Source organism: Monodon monoceros, unplaced genomic scaffold (genome assembly GCF_005190385.1).
Source record: "Monodon monoceros isolate NGI ecotype Baffin Bay Population unplaced genomic scaffold, NGI_Narwhal_1 Super_Scaffold_18, whole genome shotgun sequence".
Taxonomy (NCBI): domain Eukaryota; kingdom Metazoa; phylum Chordata; class Mammalia; order Artiodactyla; family Monodontidae; genus Monodon; species Monodon monoceros.
Genome location: NW_021703774.1, coordinates 68,919,077 through 68,937,579, shown reverse-complemented (window position 1 = coordinate 68,937,579; position 18,503 = coordinate 68,919,077). Strand labels below are relative to the sequence as shown.

General features: G+C 56.9%; 1 protein-coding gene across 1 annotated transcript in view; it reads right to left on the bottom strand.

Moving 5' to 3' along the window:
• MEF2D (myocyte enhancer factor 2D) overlaps positions 1-17,916 on the bottom strand; it is a 34,135-nt gene extending 16,219 nt beyond the window's left edge. The window contains exons 1-2 of the mRNA XM_029227429.1: positions 17,600-17,916; positions 602-793 (exon numbers count right to left, since the gene is read on the bottom strand). Coding sequence (XP_029083262.1) covers positions 602-655 — 54 coding nt within the window. The 5' untranslated portion in view covers positions 656-793; positions 17,600-17,916. The remainder of the gene's footprint in view (positions 1-601; positions 794-17,599) is intronic.
• Positions 17,917-18,503: the final 587 nt, after the last annotated feature.

Sequence of the window (18,503 nt, the reverse complement as noted above, 5' to 3'; positions counted from 1 at the left end):
GTGTGGGCGGCCAGGTCTGGCTCAGTCAAGGTCTGCCCAGGAGTCCCACCTACAGGAAGCTGGACATAGCCAGCCCCTGCCTCAGGGTAACCCTGTTCTCAGGAGCCCCTGGTCTGGGCAAGGAACAGGCCAGCACCCCTCTGCCAACACATGGCCAAGGCACAGCCCAGGGCCAATTCACTGAAAGCAGACATTCAGATGGACAGAACTCCACACCTCTGTGCTGGGGGCTATAAACAGGTTAGGGAGGGAGAAGAGAAGAGCTTCCAGGCTCTTCCCTTGGGGTAGGAGGAGGGGAAGGATTCATCTTGGGAAAGGGGAAGTGCCTGGGTGCGGCCTGAGGTTTGCACATTGCATATTGTAGGGGCTCAGGTCTGCCTGGTCGCAGCAGCAGGTAAGTCTTGGGGTTCTAGGACACAGGGTCCTAAGAGCTGCAGGGAGGTGGGGATTCCTCTTCTCCCAACTCAGCCCTTGCCCTTCCATAACAGACTCCAGAGCCCCCTTCTTCCAGGAAGCCTTCTTGGAGTGTCTGGAAGTGGAGTGGAGGCAGAGGCCAGCTCCCTGCCCTCATCCACTCCGTGAAGCTCCCGGATCCCCTCACCTGTCGGTTCCGCTCATCGGTGATTCGCTGGATCTGAATCTTTTTCCTCCCCATCTTTTCCGGGGATCTTCACTGCCGGGGAGGGGAGGGGATAGCTGGGTGGCGGGTCTCGGCACACCTTACACTGTGCTCATGAACAGTCTCGGACCAGCACTCAGTTCATGGTCTGCGGGACACCTTCTGCACAGCCTCCTGGGTGGGGAGGGTCACAAGAGGACGGTCAGCCCTGGCAACCCTCAGGCCTGCTCCTTTGGCACACGGGCCAGCCTCACAGCACCCCTGTGAGAGGCTGGCGGCATCTGAGCCCCATCCACAAACTAAGGAAATGGTGGCGACCTGAGGTGATGGCATGCCACAGCCAGGCACAAGCCGGAATTCACTCAGGGCCCAGGACTCTGCTCCAGGCTCCTTCCACACCATCACTGCTGCCCTCAGGTTCTAGGTCAGACAGCACACAATCAGGGAGCTCCCTGGCTCCTAAGGGTCTGAGTCTTAGAGAACGTCCCACCCCCTCACTTCTCCCCAGAGCCCACCAGGAGCAAAGACACCTGGGCTTGCCAGCTGCCCCGCTGGCCTAGGACGGTGGCTCCCATACGGAGCCCGGTGCAGAGAACGTGCCGAGTGAACACCCGCCGAGGCTGTGAACAGCTAGCCCGGTGTACCTGCTGCCAGAATGGGAGTGTGTCTGCACCCCTGGCTCAAGAATATACCAGAGCAGGTCTAGAGCAGTGGTCCTCATACCAGACTCATGGAACCCTGGAGCCTGGAGTCCCAAAGTAGGGCTTGGGCTGCAGAACCCCTATCTCCCTTTAACCAGGGCTCCTCTACACCAATCTGTTTTACTCAGTGGGCCTTGGCCTAAATTTCTGCTTTGAAGAAAGGATTCTGCTCCTTTAAATAAACAAACCAACCAACCAACCACCCCTCTACACCAGAGGTCAGTAAATTTTTTCTTTACAAAGCCAAATAGGGGGCTTCCCTGGTGGCGCAGTGGTTGGGAGTCCGCCTGCCGATGCAGGGGACACGGGTTCGTGCCCCGGTCCGGGAAGATCCCACATGCCGCGGAGCGGCTGGGCCCCATGAGCCATGGCCGCTGAGCCTGCACGTCCGGAGCCTGTGCTCCACAACGGGAGAGGCCACAACAGTGAGAGACCCGTGTACCACAAAAAAAAAAAAAAAAAAAAAAAGAAAAGCCAAATAGGGACCTCCCTGGCGGTCCAGCGGTAAAGAATCTGCCTTCCAATGCAGGGGACGTGGGTTTGATCCCCGGTTGGGGAACTAAGATCCCACATGCCACAGGGCAACTAAGCCCTTGCGCCACAACTACTGAGCTCGCGCACCTCAACTAGAGAGCCCGTGTGCCGCAACGAAGAGCCCACGTGCTCTGGAGCCCACGCGCCACAACGAAAGATCCCACGTGCCGCAACTAAGACCCATTGCAGCAAAAAAAAAAAAAAAAAAAAAAAGGTAAATAAATATTTTAAAAAAAAAGAAGCCAAATAGTAAGTATTTCAGGTTTTGCAGGCCATACCGTCTCTGTTGTAACTACTCAACTCTGCCATTGCAGCATGAAAGGAGCTGTAGACAACACATTTAAAAGAACGAGTGTGGCTCTGCCCCCAATAACACTAGATTTATAAGAACAGGCATGGCCAGCTTTGGTCCATGTGTCACAGTTTGCCAACTCCTGCTCTAGAGGAGTGGGGCATGCCTAGAGCCCAAGCTCAGTCTAAGAGCACTGCCTCCCAACCTTGCTCAACTCAAAGCATGTAGAGAAAATATAGAACCAGTGCCAGACAGGAAAGAGGCTGCTGGCAGCCAGGGGGACACAGGCACCAGGTGGAAGGATCCTTGTTTCAGTACACCTATAAACCCATCATGGCCCACTGGTCGAAGAGCTCCAATTAAAGAGCCAGGAAGGAAAACGGAGGCCCTGCACTGTACAGCGTGAGGTACCACAGGATGGAAGGAGGCACAGGGATGGCAGCCCAGCCTGAGCCAGACAAGGTGCATGCTCTCAGGTGTGGGTAGCACCTAAACAGGCTGGGTGCACCCCCGGGGACTGGAAGGGCCCAGGATGGAGGCACAAGATGACCCCAGGGCCCTTCTGGCTCTGTGATTCCAGAGATGGAATAGTGGGAGATGGTGGAAAGGGGCAGTAGGCATGGGACCCACGCTTTCTAAAGCCACTCTGATAGGGTCCTGGAAGAAGCCCAGACCACAGAAGCCCAGTCCTCCTTTCCAGAGTTCCCCTTCCACAGAGTCCCTGCCAGAGGGCCCACTACAGAGTCCAGGAAGGTGGGCTCTCACCTCCCCACAACCAACCTGGGCAGAGGGTGGGTGTTTGACGACAGAGACACCTGTAATTAGGAACCCTCTCCCCAGCCCCCATTTCCAGTGGCTGCTGAGGTTCTCTAGCCTTCACATATTCACTCAACCGTGGGTCCCAAGGTTCCACAGTAGATGCCAAAGTTCAGCCTTGGCATCTTGGCCATAGAGGGAAGGAGAGAGGGAAGGCAGGGAATCTATGGCCTTGGGAGGAGCCAGGAATATCCCTCCCCACCCTTTCCCATGACCAGGACTTTCCCTCAGGCGTTCCCTAGCCCAGCTGGAAAGAGAGCTTCTGCTCTGTCCAGGTAGCTTCAGAAAACAATGTAGCCCCCTCCCCACACCTAGAAGGACGCTCCACACCTCCCTCTCTCTCCCCAGGGAGAAATCTTCAAACCCTCTTCCCTTCTTCCTTATCCTCAAGGTGCTCCATGGGCCTTGGGCCTCCTACTGTCCACCCTCACACATGCCCTAGGACATCACCATCACCAGCCCAGCCAACCCTGAGTTGGCTGAACAGATATCTGGACCCAGAACTAGCTCCAGCCACCCCATCCCTCGCCTGTGACCCCGATCTCTGCCAAACACACCACTGCAAAGGCTCCAGCCCGAGGAGTTCGGCTGCCCCGCCTCCCAGTGCAATCCAAAGGCTGTCTTTTCCAGAGTTGCAGTGGTACGGGTTTGGCAGAGAACAGGGCGGGGAGGGCACACTGAGGGCAAGGGAGGGCTAAGAAGAGGGCTTTTTAAAATTTTTCAAGAAGAAGGCTTTTTAAATGGGATTCTCTGGCCTGGCCTTGAAAACCCCAATCTCGACTGGCAAATGCAGTCACCATCACCCTCCTCTGGCTCACAGTATCCACCTTTCATCCCTCTCCCATTTTACTATCTCCTTCTCGCCACCTTTTGCTCATCAGCGAATTTTTGCTGAGAGGTAACCTCTACCAGTTTCTGGCCAATGCTGTCTCTTCCCTGAAGTTGGGAGAGATCCCTCTCTTTGCTCTCACGATCCTCAGAAAAGTCATTCCTACAGTCTAACTTCATTCCTTTGGTTCTCCCCAAGATTATTGACTCTCAGAGTATTTTGTTCTTTTCTTTCTAGCACTTATCATGATTGTAAATAATTACAATTCTGTGCTTCTATTTAATGCCTGGCTCCCCTATGAGACTGAAGCTTCATGAGGGCAGGAACCACATCTGTATCCTTCACCACTCTATCCCGTGTAAGGAGGAGCTTGGGAAATGTCTGTTGAAAGGAAGAAAGGATTGTTTCATCGCTGTGACCCCGTGAGAAGTCCTTCTTCTGGTCTAACTTCTGTTGCAGGACCAGCTCCTCCCACTCTATCCTCTGAGGAGACAGAACTCTTCCTCTCCCAGCTGCGCCGGCAGCTTGTCGGTTTGGACGCCACCTACCCTCCAACTACCCCTGCTACTCCAGTCCTCAACCCTCCCTACCCTCAGGTTGGTTGGTACAGAGGGTGAGACTCTAAAGTCTTCTAAGGAGCAGCCCTGAGTACATGGAGATGGAGAGGACTGGGTTGCTTAGGCAACTGTCACCTGGCAACCAGCTCCCTGGCTGATCTCCTACACCACCACCCCCACCCCCGCCTCATGCTGGGGGAGCTGGGATGCTAGAGGGATCAGGGCTGAGAAGACAGGGAAGCCACAGAGACCCACTGAGCATCCTCTGATAGAGCAAAGTCAGGGTTAAAAAGACCAGGCCTCATCTATACCCAGTAGCCCAAAGCACTTTTTATGATTCCATGTTCCCATGGCGCCCTCCCCATTGCCACTCCTACCTCTGTGCCAACACTGCCAGAGGAGGAGATGCCCCTACCTTGGGCAGTCCTTCCTCCTATCTAACCAGGAACCTTCCTACAAAGCAGGCTCAGTCTGTACTCATCTCTTTCCCCTTCTGCTATCCATTCTACACTGTTGCAGTCTTGGAAAGCTTGGGGGCAAGAACAGTAAGGGCAACAACTCAGCCCTTACTTTGGAAAAAGGGGTGGCTGGGGCCTGGGTGGGCACAATGAACCCTAAACTGACCCTATCCAAGGTATGGAGGCCTATCTTGACCAAGCTTCCCTCCTATCCAATTAGGGAGATTTTAATGAACACCTGGACCTCCTTAATTAGTTCTCTTCCTAATTACCTAACCAACTGCCAGGAGCCAGAGGCCTGGGCATCTGTTATCCAGATGTGAGCCTTTTCTTCTTCGCCTGGGCCGGCCCCATTCCTCTTCCCCTTTCCAGCCCGCTCCTCCTCTAGGAGGCCCTCCCAGATGACCTGGCTTTTGGCTGCTTCTCCTGGAGGCCAAAGGCTTGGGAGGGCTTAGGGCTGCCACGGAGACGGGGTTATCCAGGATGGCCTTCCTGCTCTGACGGCCCCAGGGCCCACCCAATCCTGACCTCAGGCCACAGCTGTGACTCCTTGGGCTGGCAGCATCTCTGTCACCAAAGGTACCCCCTCGAAGACTCCAGCGCTTCTGCTTCTGATTCACCTACTCGGAGTAGTGCTGGCAGGACAGGATTGGGCAGGGTGGACCTCCTGGGGAGTAAGTGGGAGCAGACAGAGATAGGGCCTCCCCCAACAGAGGCAGAAGGAGCAAAGAGGGAGGAGGATGGCAGCTGGACTGAGTCCCAGGGAGGCAGGCGCAGACCCACCGTCTGTGGAGAAGGGTGGCTGCAGAGAAGCCTTTGCAAATGAGACAGGACACAGGGCAGGAGGCTCATCTGACAACACTCTTGACAAGGAGTAGAGGCTGAGTGAGGGGACCAGAAACGGTGGGGGTCCCAGAAGGACCCCACGGACAACCGGTTTCCTCAGCTGGGCTACAGACCCAATAAGAACATGTGGGTTGTGCTGACATGCAAATAAGGTGCAAATAACATATAAAATGTACCCTAAAGGGGATCTCGGTTTGGAGGGGGCATGGGAGAAGTAACAGGCTCCTGCCTCCCCCAGTGTAACACCACTTGGTACCTGAGCAATATTCAAACCATTCTCGGGTTTCAGAATGATGCTATCTCAGTTCCTGTGTGAGGGTGGCCTGGGGCCAGCGGGAGGAGTTGGGGCGAGCGGTCAGGGCAGCCTCCCGAAGCTGCAGTTGCAGCAGGGCTGCCCTTCCTGGGGGAGCTGCAGGAGAAGTGCCTTCCAGGGGCTAGCCTCCACCTCCCCTCTCCTGCTGTTGTCAGGGGACTACCTACCTCCCCTTCTGCCCTGCACCCTTCCACCCATATCCATCCTCTGTCCCAGCGGCCCAGAGGTTCAGAGGAACTGCAGAGCATCTGCTTGCAGCGCTGCCATACCAGCGCAAGTCAAAATGGAGCAGCTGCCCAGAGAGGCTGAGTGAGCAGCCCCCGTCACAGAGCATTGGGCTTCAAACCCTGCTCTTCCACATAGTGAGAAACTCTCATTAAGCAGGCTCTTCATCCCTTCCTCCCAGGCTGCTCAGGGCTGTGGACTGGAGGGGAAGGCAGGAGGTGCTGGAGACAGCTGTCATCCCTCCTCCCGCCCCTTCCCTGTAGCTGGGCTGCAGGGCATGAAATAAGCAGCAGGCGCTGGGGGAGGGGGTGACAATCCAATCCACCTGTCACCCCCACAGTCAGGCGGCCTCAAACAGCCTGCTCACTAACGAGGGAGGAGACGTGGGTGAGGCAGACACAGAGGGGGGTGGCAGAGGGGGACAGACACACAGACACAGGAAAAGAGACAGAGAAAAAGTGGCAGAGTCCAAGAGGAAGGCAGAGTGAGGGGCAGAGGCGGACAAGGCGAGGGCCAGAGGAGAGAGGGAGAGGCAGGAGACTAGACAGAGACAGAGATTGAGAGAGAAGCAGGTAGAGAACAAGAAACTGCTTGCACGACGCTGATGCTAGGCCGAGCACGTGGGCGAAACTCGACAGGACTCCAACCCTGTCCTCTGAAATCCTGCAGTCCTGCCAAGAGACAGACAAGGGAAGGGCAGGGCCCACCTAGGGCAGGGCAGGGAGAGGCAAGGAGGCCCTCAGGGGCCAGGACTGAGCCCAGACCTGGCCGGGGATGGAGCATCTTGGCTCTTGAGGCTCTGGCTAGGTCCAGGCTCCAGGGCAAGCAGGCCCTGAGAGTGGGCAGAGGTGGGCACAAGGCCCAGCGGCCCTCTAAATGCCCGGGGTACTGCCTCCATTCCTGCCTCACCCCAGGGCTCACAAACCTTCCAAGCCACTCTCTCTGAACTGCAGCCCTCTACGCAGAGACACATGCTGAGGAGCTCTGGAAGATGGGTGGGAAAGTAAACTCAGTGACCACCAAGAGATGGGGCCCAGGCAAGAGAGCCCTGGGGTTCGCAGCCTCTGGAATCTACACAGACAGCCCTTCCTTCACAAACACTGTACTAGCCCCGAAGTGGGGGGCATCACCCTCCCCTCGAAGTCTGGGCAAAGGCAGTGCTGGGGTCTCAAGCTGCCCCTCTCCCCCACCGCCCACAGTCCAATTCTCACACCCCCGCCTGCTCCCCACCCACTGCTCCCTGGCTCCTCCCTGTTCTCCACTCTCTCTGCCCCCTCTCTGCTCCCCCTCCCACAAGGCAGCCTCCTTTCATTCGCCCCGAAGTTCTTCTAGGGTCTGCTCTCAAAGGCACAGGCAGGTCCCCATCCCCATCCTCCTCCTCCCTTCAAAGTTCTGTTTGGCAGGCTCACTCCCCAAACCCCTGGTTCCCACCATCCTCCCCTCCCTCGGGGACTCCCCTCCCCCAGCCCAACAGCCTCAGGGTTGGGCAGGGGCTATTTTTAGTCTGGGCACTGAGCTAATTTTAACTCACCGACAAGGGACCTGGGGGCGGACTGTTGGGCTGTGGGGAGGGAGAGAGGGCCAGTCCAAGAAAGCTGGACCTGGGGCGGGGGTGGTCTCAGGTCCCAGGCACCCTAAGAACACAAGCGGAGGTCGGCACTGAAGCCTTCGCTTAAGGGGCTTAAGGGACAGGAATCGACTTGCCAAGAGGAGCACCCAGTGTGGGGAGCAGGGCTAGGAGCCCTCCCTCCAGTTTCCGCTGGACAACTCTCCCGCGCCCCACCCTAGGCTTTCCGCCCTCTTCTCCTTGGCAAATCTCCTGGGATGGGGCCAGCCTGTTCTCTGCCCAGGAGATGCCTCTCCAGTGAGGGTCTGTCTCCCGAGCCGCCTCCACTGCTTCCCCACCCCAGCTTGTCCTTCCTGTAGTCTAGCTCTCATCCTTCCTGTAGCATCACTGAGGCTGTATGGCCCCCTACAGAGGCAGCAGCCACCCCCCACCCCACCCCCGACCTCCAGCACTTCCCACCCCAGCTCTGGCCTTGCCCTGGTGGCCTCTAGGCTGGCTCCTAGGAACCACCCTGCGCCCACAAGTTCCCAGAGCCACCCCGCTGACCTCAGGAAGAATCTGGGGGCAACAGGAGACTGAGTCCTAGTAGAAAAGGGGTAGGTGAGGTAGGGTAATGAACAGCCCAGGGAAATAAGGGGACTATGGGTAGGGATTCTGGATGCCTGGGTTCTAGTCCCTGCCCTGGCCCTAACTCACTGTGTGAACTTGAATAAGGCACTGCCCCCGCCAGAGTTCACCCCACTGGCCAGTAAAATGGGTAGGTGGAGTGGACTAGGTACCCAAGTGCCCTTCCAGCCTAGACATTCTGTTCCTATGCTCTTTATAGAGGCTCAAAAGGAAGGGAGGTCAGGACTGTGTGATTCCATGGAGAGATAACAGAAGAGTTGGTCCAGTTAGGTCCCCTGTCCTCCAGCTTAGGAGAGGAGGGCAATGTGGAGGCCAGAAGAGTGGAGGAACAGGCCTGATGAAGACGGAGGTGCTTTCGGAACGATAACCTCCACAACAGATGGCCAAGGGTTGACAGAGGCTCATGGTCAGCCAGGGCAGGCGCCAGGCAGGGCGCACAGGCCCTGGCAGCAGGGGTTCTGCCAAGCCACTCCCCTCACACACCTGGAGTGCCTGTCAGACCCAGGGCCTGGGATCCTGCTTCTGGTTAGAGTAGTGACTGGCCCAAGGTCGCTGTCATGGTCATTAGTGGGGCCAGCTCTGGAACCTGAGCCTGAGCCTTGCCTCATGCTCCACCCAGCAGGCCAATCAGTAATGACTCACTACTGCTCATTTGCATGGGGATTTGCATAGTGTCTCTGACCTCATTCCATCAAGTTCTACTTCCCATTCTAGGACCTGGGACACCCCCACCCAGCATCCCTAGGCAGTTAGGGACCCCATGTGGAGTTCTTGGGACCTCAGGTCTCCAGTCTCATCCTTCTTCTGCAGAAAACATTTCTGAATTGATCTAGTGGTACTGTCTAGAGCTCTCAATCCAACTGGGTCCTCCACTCTTGTCCAGGTCCCCTGTCCAGGAAGGGATTTGAGGGGAGGAGGTGTAATTATGAGGAACAAGTAAGCACTGTAGCTAGAGAAATTTGATAAGATGCATGGGGTAAAGTGTGATGGCTCCAAAACTGCCTGGGGGTTCCTCAGGAGAAAAACCCTACTCCCCTCTCTAGTGCCAAGGCTGGGGCAGCAGTAGGACATGAGCGGACTGTCCCTACTTCCACCTCTATCCCCACTTCTAAATTCCACTCCCCAAAGTGCAAAACGAGAGGAAATAGCCTAGTACAGCAGGCGACATAGATGTAAGAGTACAGAGAGGACTTCCCAGGCTGAGTCTTTGAACTCAAAGTAGTCTCTGGGGCTAAAATTTGCTTTGTTACAAGTTACCTGACTAAGCATGGGCAGCTGGTAACACTTGGGAGGGCGCTGCGGCCCCAGCATTGTAGTCCAACTAATGGGAGCTAGAAGACAGCCAATCCCCTGCCTACCTTGAAGAGGTCAAATGACCTGTTTGTCCAGTTATAATACCTATGCTTCTAGCTGTACCCTCTGAAACAATGAAGCCAAGCAGGCAGTGGTCTCCTATCCCGGGAAGTCCTTCCTGCTATCTAACCACCATTCCTCCCACTGCAGCCAACCCTTCCCCTGCAACCTAAGCCCATTCCACTCATCTAGATGAGAGTGGCGGACAGGGGCCCCTGGCCAGCCGAAGCCTCGGCTGAGGAGAGGTGGGGCGGTTGGGACGGTTAGTGGGTCACCTTCCACCTCCCCACCCAACTTCCCTCTGGGGTCTCAGGAGACAGAAGTGAAAGTGGCAGCTGGGGCCTTGGGGGCGGGTCAGCTTGAGAGCCGTTGGGGTGAGCAAAATGCCACCAGTGCTGGGTCTGGGCTGCCTGCCACTGCAGCAGGCGGGCTGGTGGTTAGATCAGGAGAGGGACTGCCCATGGAAATGAGGGCTTGGGAAAACTATGGAGCATGGGCCCCTGGCCGAAGGAAGAACAAGCTGAAGAGAAAAAAGTGGAGAAAAACAGGCAGTAGACAGTCTCAGAAGGGCACTGTATTCCAGGGCAGTGGTCTGTCCCCTTGTTTAAAGCAGCAAGATCCTTCTTTCCCATCCAGAGAACAGGGGCAAGGCTGCTTTAGCTGAAGCAGATGAAGGGGGTCCAGGTCCTGATTGCTGGAACGTGAGAGCAAGGAGAGACGGGAGGAGGCCTGAGGCCTGGGCCCTCAGACTGGACAGCACCAATTCCGATGGAAGGGAAGGTGGAGGATGAGAATCTGAAGTGTTCACCTACAACTGCAGACAGCACTGCCCCCCACAAAGAGGCCAATCCAATCACGGAAAGCAAATCCTCCTAGAGACATCGTGACCTCGGGAAGCCACCGGGGATTTAAAGGGGCCGCTCAGGGTGGCAGCTGGATCTCCTTCTGACTCGAAGGACAGTCCTCTAAGCCCCTGGCAAGGGAGGGCCGGCAGTGCGGCTACGTGGGCCTGCTGAGGTGGCCAGCCAGGCAGCTCTTATAGGATTAGCTTGCTGCTTTCAGGAAAGGTGCCAGGTGAGGCTAAGATGCCCAGCCAGATGGAGCTGCCCCGACCCCGCCACACTAGCAGGCAGCACGGGGGTGGGGGGGGGGAGTACCTACACACACCTAGGCAAATACTTGCCCCCAGACTTGATCCATGCCCCTCACCAATATCCAGTCTCTCACCCTTTCAAGAAGATATTGTGCAAAGACCGCTCTGATTTCCGACAGCTAGGATCCCTATGTACTCAGCATTCTCTGCCATTCCTATGGTCAGGATTTATCCTTCCTCTGAGTGGGAAGTCCTGCCTATTGTCTACTCTCAATCCCTCTGCTACATTTTATAACCAGGGCCCCACCCCAGAGAGCAGGTGAGGAGGCCAAGGGGTTCCTCATCTCTGCTCCCTGTCAGCTCCCCACCCTCTGGGCTGGCAGGTGGGGGAGACAAGAGGGAACAGCTGGGCCAGGACACCTGTCCCCACCCAGTCAGCCTGGGCCCCACAGGCCTGCCATGGGGTATGCATAGGGGAGTCAGCAGAGAGGCAGGCAGCTGTGGGGGATGGAGAAAGGGGGCTAAGAGGTCAAAGAGAGATGTGCCTGGGGAGGCCTGAGGCAACCCTTTCAAGATCAGCCCTTCCTCCTGGTCTACCCCCAACCATTAACACACGCATGCTTTAAAGGTTTGAGGTCACCTACTCCATCCCCTTGCCTCCGTGTTACTCGATCCAACTGGAGTGGGAAGACTCCACAAAGAGACCAACCCTCCTCTCCCCATCCACACCCACTCCCGCCCGTATGTCTTCCCTTGAGATTTGAGGATGAGCTCTCTCTTATTCCTTGTTCTCCCAACCCTCAATCCCAAGTATTTGCTGGCAGGGGTGGGGGCAGGGAGATCATGAGAGATAAGTAAGCACTCAGCCAGAGGGATCTGGTAAGACTCTGGGGTGAAATGTGGAGTGGGCAGGTTCTGAGACAAGGAGGCAGCTGGTTGTGGAGGGCAGAGCTGGGCTCAGCTTCGCAAGCCCGTCCCAGGGTCCTCTCAGGGCCTCCTAAGTCCCCCTCACATCAAGTCCCTACCCAGGACACTGCGTGCCTCCACCCCACCTTCTGGACCGCTGCCTTAGCAGGCAAGTCCAGGGCCAGGTTGGAGCTGATGTCTGGAAGAAAGGATGCAGCCACTTTCCAAGCACCCACTCTGTGTTGAGTGCCACACGTTTTCCCATGGAACCTCCTTCCTTTTCCAGGGGAGGCATCTCTGTTTCACAGAAATGGAAACCAACTCAGAACGTGCAGACACATGCCCAAGGTCACCAGGAACTAGTGGCCGAGGAGGGCTGGCTGCTGAGCACAGCGCTTCCCCGCACAACCTGGACAGAGAGCAGGCAGGTTCTCCCTCCCAGGAGTAATAGCACATTCCTTCCAGGGCAGATTCCCTAATATCTGGGCCTGGGAGGCTCAAGTCAGCCATGCCTCTTGCCTTTGCACAAGCCCAGGACTCTTGTGGCTCAAGTCTTTGCTGATCTAGTCTCTCTCCTCATCCATCTCATATGGCAGCTTTAGGGGGTACTAACTGGTACCCAGGAAGGGTCTCTGAGTGTCACTTGTCCTGCCTACATACCCCTGCTTTGGGGGCTTCCTCCCATGGCACTCAATCAGAAGACAATACCTTCTCAGGGAACCAAAGCATGTCCCCCCGCCTGCCCCCCCATCTTGCCACCAGACCCTAATCCTCTGCACTCCTGCCAGGGAATCCTACTGGGTTCGTTCTTCCCTTCAATGTATCCTCCTCCTCTTCCCAGGTCTCCCTGGGCCTCCTTTTCCACTGCCCCTCCCGCAGGGCAGGATCCTTCCCTTAACCTTAGACAAAAGCCCTGAACACCTCCTAACTGGGAAAGCTTGAGCAAGTCACTTAAATCTCTGACTCAGTCTCCTCAATTACAAAAAACAATGTGGAGAAAAATAAATGAGTCTTCCTATGTTTCCAGCACAGAGCTTGGCACACAGGGACACAACAAATGGAAGTTTCCTTTCTCCAATCCCCAGGGATCTCAAAAGTTTTAGTTTTTGGTCTCCAAAGTATATTGGAAAATAGGGTGAGTGGGGTACTGCCCTTGGGTAAAAGCGCTCATGACCAGGGGGCAAAAAATGTTCCTTCTCTATATGCTTCCCTGGTCTCTCCAACTCCTGGGGCAGTGGCCAGAGCACCCAGCCAGAGGCACCAAGCCAAGGTCAGTGAGCAGGCCTAGAGCCTGGAGCCTCCTGGGAGGGTGAGTTTAAATGAGTAAATATGGTCCCACCTGGCTGAGGCCAGCAACAGGCCAGAGCTCCATCCAAGTCCTTCCCTTCCCAGCCTACAACAGAGGGGAGAGAGATCAGACAATAGACACAGCTGCCACCCCTCAACCCCAGGCTATCAGGGTCCTGTGCAGAGTCAGTGAATGCATCCCCCTGTCTCCACACCAGGCAGGACCAGCCAGAGAAGCATGGCTAGGTTCCCAGGAAGGAGAGGTTGTGGCTACAGCCTCAAGAAAAGGAAAAATCAGATGCAAAGGGTCTTGGGGATCACCCAGGCCAGGAGTTGGCCCCAAAATGCTTGAGGGCTCAGATGTAACCTTGATACCTCAGAATGGCCTTGCTTATCTGGGTGAGTGGGGACGGCAAAAGAGACCAGTGACAAGCCACCAAAACACCCAGGTGCTCTGCTCACCACAAGGCTAAGTGAAACTCCTGTACATCTGGAAAGCAGACTTACCCAAGGACATACAGTTCGAGTGAGGGGCTGAGGCAGGTTGAGCCAGGGGCACAGAGAGGGAAAAATGGTGGCGGGGGTGGAGTGCTGCAAGGGGCAGTGAGGGAAGTCAGCCAGGGCTCCCCAACTCACATGCCATGCTCTAGGTCTAAACTTAATCCCTCTTGCTCAAGTCAACACTCCTCTCTTCAGAGTGGTGCATGCCTCTGCCTTCTTGCCTCCAGTCCCCTCACCCTGTCCCCAGTCTCCAATCTTTCAATTATCTTTGCCTTTCGCTACTCCCACCCGCTACAGGGAGCAGCTGCTTCATGGGTGTCTACACAGTCGTGTGTATGTGCTGCACACCTCCATGCATGTGTGCCACTAAACGCTGTGGACCTGCCAGGTGCATCTGGGCATGCCAGTCTGCACAAGACCCCCACCCCGCCCCCTTCACGGGAAAGGAGCCCAAAGGCTAGCCATCCCACAGCTCTCAGGACAAACTCTCCTCAGGATACTTTCAGTCCCAGGCATGGGGGAAGAAGAGAAAATAAATATTACAGGAGCCAAACAGCACCATCCCCACTAGGCCAAAGTTCAAGGCCTTTCAGCAGAGCCACCAAGAGCCACTGGCGAAGAAAGTATTTTGAGATCCCATCCTTCCCAAGCCAAGTTAGAGCTCTCTCTCTCTCTCCCATCTATCTCCACTGATAAGTTCTTCCTGAAGTCTAAGCTCCATTCTGCCTGCTGCAGTTGTGGACGGACAGGGGAACATCAACCACAGAAAGGTTTTCAGCTCCCAGAACAGAACTACTAGCACCTAACACCTCCCCCTCACCCCATGAGTAAGTCACCAAACTGGGACAGAAGGACAGACGGTTGGCCGGACTCCTGACCCATGACTGGCTCATAAAAGTCACCAGAGATTACAGTGATGCTGAGGCTATGCTGGCCCTGCCACCATCTCCTCCTTCCCTCTAAAAGGGAGAGAATTGCCTCAAACCAGTTGGCCTCAGAGAGCCTGGAGAGTCCCAGCTATGATCGCAAGGGGTGGGGAGAACCCACCACCACAGTGCCACAAGACCCATAGGCTGACCCTTGAGGATGGATTCTAGGCCCATGTCTGATCCTCTTACCCACTTCCAGGACCCAGCCGAACACCAACTATGACTTGTTCCCAAGAGGTCGAGGCCTCTATTACACATCCCCCACTGACTCCCCTTCTCCAGTAAGGCCACCACCCTCTGGACTAGAGGGGCAGAGAAGCAGGGAGCCTGGCTTTAAATACAACTAGGGAAATGCTGGACCCACCCATTTGTTCCATTTGACTCCTCTTGCTCCCACAGAGGTACAGAAGTGGGTGGCAAAGTGTCCAACACAGGGCCCTCCCATACCAGGCCAGGGTAAGCATTGAGATTCTGGACCAAAGCCAACTGGGGAGGGCAAGGGGCCCAGCTGGCCAGAAGAAGAAGGTTGACAGGATGAGCAGAGGGGCAGGCTTCTCTGGGGGCACAAGGCCCAGGGATACCCACAGCAGAGAGACCTTCCAGGGCAGGGTCGGGGAGGAGGGTGGGAGAGGCTAGGTCACAATCAATGAGGGCCTAAACCCAAGGTGTCCTCTTTCCTGTCCCCCTCAGAGGCCAGGAGGCCTCTCCCAGCTTCCTTGCTACTGGTCCTCCAGCCCCAACCTGGGGAGTCTACCCTCTGCCTTCTCCCCTCATCACACCTCCCAGGAAAGACCCAGGAAAGGTTAAAAAAAAAAAAAAAAATCTTCTGGCGAGATTATGTAACAGCAGCCAGAAAGACTATCATATCTCCGAGCCTATGAGAAGAACCAGGAGCCAAGAGGGGCAGAGCTGGGAAGCCCAGGCTCCTCCAGTCCAGGGACAGCAGGTACAGAGTGGTGTAGACAACGGGCAGTCCCCGCCACCCTCTCATGTCCTCCACTACTCTATTCCAGGCACTGGGCACAGCAGACAGAATCCAGCCCAACCTCTCATGCCCATCCCCCAACACAAGGGTCCTGCTTCTCCACTTGGACCAGGGCCTCCAAGGGGAAGGACTGTGTCTTCTTTCCTATGGTCTCTCCCTGCTATGAAGCCATGCCTGAAAGAGTGGTGGTTGGACTAAAGCTCTGACACAGATTTGCTGTGTGACCTCAGATTAAAAAAAACAACCTCTCTGGCCTCTAAAGGTATGTAAGTGAAAGCTCCCCCTTCTCCCAGAGAAACCAGAGACCCTGCCCTTCACAAATGCACACGCATATACATACATATACACACAAATACTCTAACACACACAGGCTGTGTTGGGGGAGGGGTGGCAGGGAAGTTACAACAAAGAGAATATGACCACTGAGACCCAAGGGTCCAAATGTCTGCTGGGGAAAGTGGAGAAAGAGCTACACATAAGCTCTTGTGAACCCCCAATCACTCCATATAAACGCGTCTTCAGCCACCCTCACACTGATCCCACCCCACCCCCATCTCCTGCCCAACACACTGGGAAACCACAGGAAGGAAATTCATTCCCAGGCAGGCCGTGGGAGCTGGGACAGCCAGGCTAAGTCCTGGGGCGGGTGTGACCCGGCGGCCACAGGCGGGTAGACATCTGTGAACACTGACATGTGCCTTTTTCAATGCTCTCCTTGACTACTAAGACTTCTCTGTTGGGGGTTTGGAGGGGAGCGGGAGGTGGACAGCTCCCTAACTTCAAAATACCCAATGTTCTGCTGGCCAGGGCTCCCCTGCTATCTCGAGGCCAGAGCAGCCCAAGGTCACCGCCCCAGACGGTAAACTTCCCATAGTCCAGGCTGGCCCCTGAATTGCCTAGGACACCCACTGAGGGGATGGGGGAAGGGGCAGCAGAGGGCCACTCCCCCAAACCAAAGAAACCAGGCCTACAAGGAGACCTCAAAAGGGGGCTGAGCACTGAGAAAGGGGACACAGGATCCACCCAATGTACCCTCCCCCAACCCATCAACAATGGGCTGCTTAAGCGAAGGCAGAGAGAGTCCCCCACTCAAAGGACAAACCTGGGATAACCGAGTCAGTGGTTCCAAAGGTGCCCACACTCAGGAGCCCTCCTTTCATTGGGGAGAGACCTCAGGAGGCCACTGAGAGATGAGCTTCAATCACTAGGGGAAGGGAGGCCCTGTAAGACCAAACCTGATAGGAAAGGGGCTAGCACTGGGGTGAGAGACTAGATGCATCTTAGCCTCTTTGGCCCTCCCTCCCCAAAAGCCCCCCAACACTCACTAGACCCCCACTCCCAGCCCAGTTCAGCCAGCCATAGGTGGAGAGAGGGACTGGAGAACTCTTGCCCAGATGCTGAACAGCTGCAAACTTCTGGCCGGGGGTTCTCCAGCTGGGGCTGCTGACAAACCAGATCAGGGGTCTCGGGAGCGGGCTAGGAGGTCCCAAGGAAGGGTCCTGCGTGCCCACCTCCGTGGTGACTCCGCGTCCCAGCTCCACAGGCGCCGGGCAAACCCGGGCCCCGGACACACACACACTCACACACCTCAACCCACCACCCTGGTGTCATCTGAACAACATCCCCCCTCCCTCCCCCGCTTCCCAAACAGCTGCGGCTCCCCCCGCCCCCACCCTCCCGCCGCCCTCCCAGGCCCCCTTCTGCACCATTTCGGGCCAAGGAGGAGGGAACAGGCGGCGCGAGGAGGGAGAGGGAGGGAGGGCCGGCTGTTAAAATGTCAGTCGCTCCCGGCTGTCACCAGAGACCCCGTCTGAGGATGGCGCCCCTTCCCAGACCACTCGGGGATCGCCCTAAACCCCCGGACACCAACAGACCGGCGCGCCCCCAAGCCCCCGGTCCCCACCCCGACCCCAACACCCAAGGGAATTACAGCCCACTCCACTTGTCCCCACAGCCGACTCCCTCACCCAAACAGTCCCCCATATAATCTCCCACGAACGCCACACGAAAACAGCCCGCTCCGCGAGTTCCTCCCAGTCCAGAAGGCCACCCCATCCCACCCCTCAGGGGGACGGTCTAGACCACCCTCCACCCCAACCCCAGGACGGGGTGGGGGAGGGGGCCTCTTAAAGCGGCAGGCTCATTATTTTTCTATACTCACCGGCCCCACTGGGGGAAGGGGGGTGTCACGGCTGGGAGGGGGTAGCCCTCGCCCCTAGTCCGGGGGATCTTCAGCACCTGGAAGCCGCAGCTCCGGGCGGGGGGAATAATAAATGAGGCCGGCGTCCGCGCGGGCCCTGGGCGGCGCCGGGGGGCCTAGGCCCCCGTCCTGGGCGCGGGGGCGGGCAGGCAGGCGGGGGACCCGGGCCGAGCGTCCGAGTCGCCTCGGCTGTTGTTGATATTTTGCTTCCTTCCTCCTTTCGGGCTCCAAAGGTAACTCCTCCAGCCCCCAAGAGTCAAGGCCGACGTAGGCACAGCTCAGCCTAGCTTGAGGGGGTGGGGGGAACAGGGTTGATGGACAGGCGGGGGGCCAATGAGAGGAAACCGTGGGGGCGTGGGGGCGGGGCCGGAGTAAAGGCGGTCCCAGGGACGCGGCCCCGCCCCTCGCTTTCCTTGGGCCGGCCGAGCCGGGCCGGGTCGGCCCCCACCCCACCGCCCTTCCAAGCTAGGCTGCGGCGCCGGGAGCGGCAGATCCCTCCGCCAGCCGGGAGGGAGGGAGACAGCGACGGACGGAGGCTAAGTAGGCACGCGAGACCCAGAGGCCCCTAAAGGGATCGGCCCGCGCCCGTGGTGCCCCCGCTTCGAGCTGGCCGGACGGCCGCCTAGCACTGCTGCCACCGTGCGCTCGAGAAGGTCCTTTCCCGGGAGCTTCCTCGGACTGCGTGCACACTCTCGCATACACACACACTCTACCTCGACAGCTCCCCCCATCCCCCAAGCCCCAGGAGATTTCGGAGGTGGGAGTCTAAGTAGATAAATTAAGGGTAGACGCTAAGTGTTGAAAAGATTCCATCTTCCTCACTTAGGGTGTGCCGAAGCTCCACTTAAAGGGACACGTTCATTTC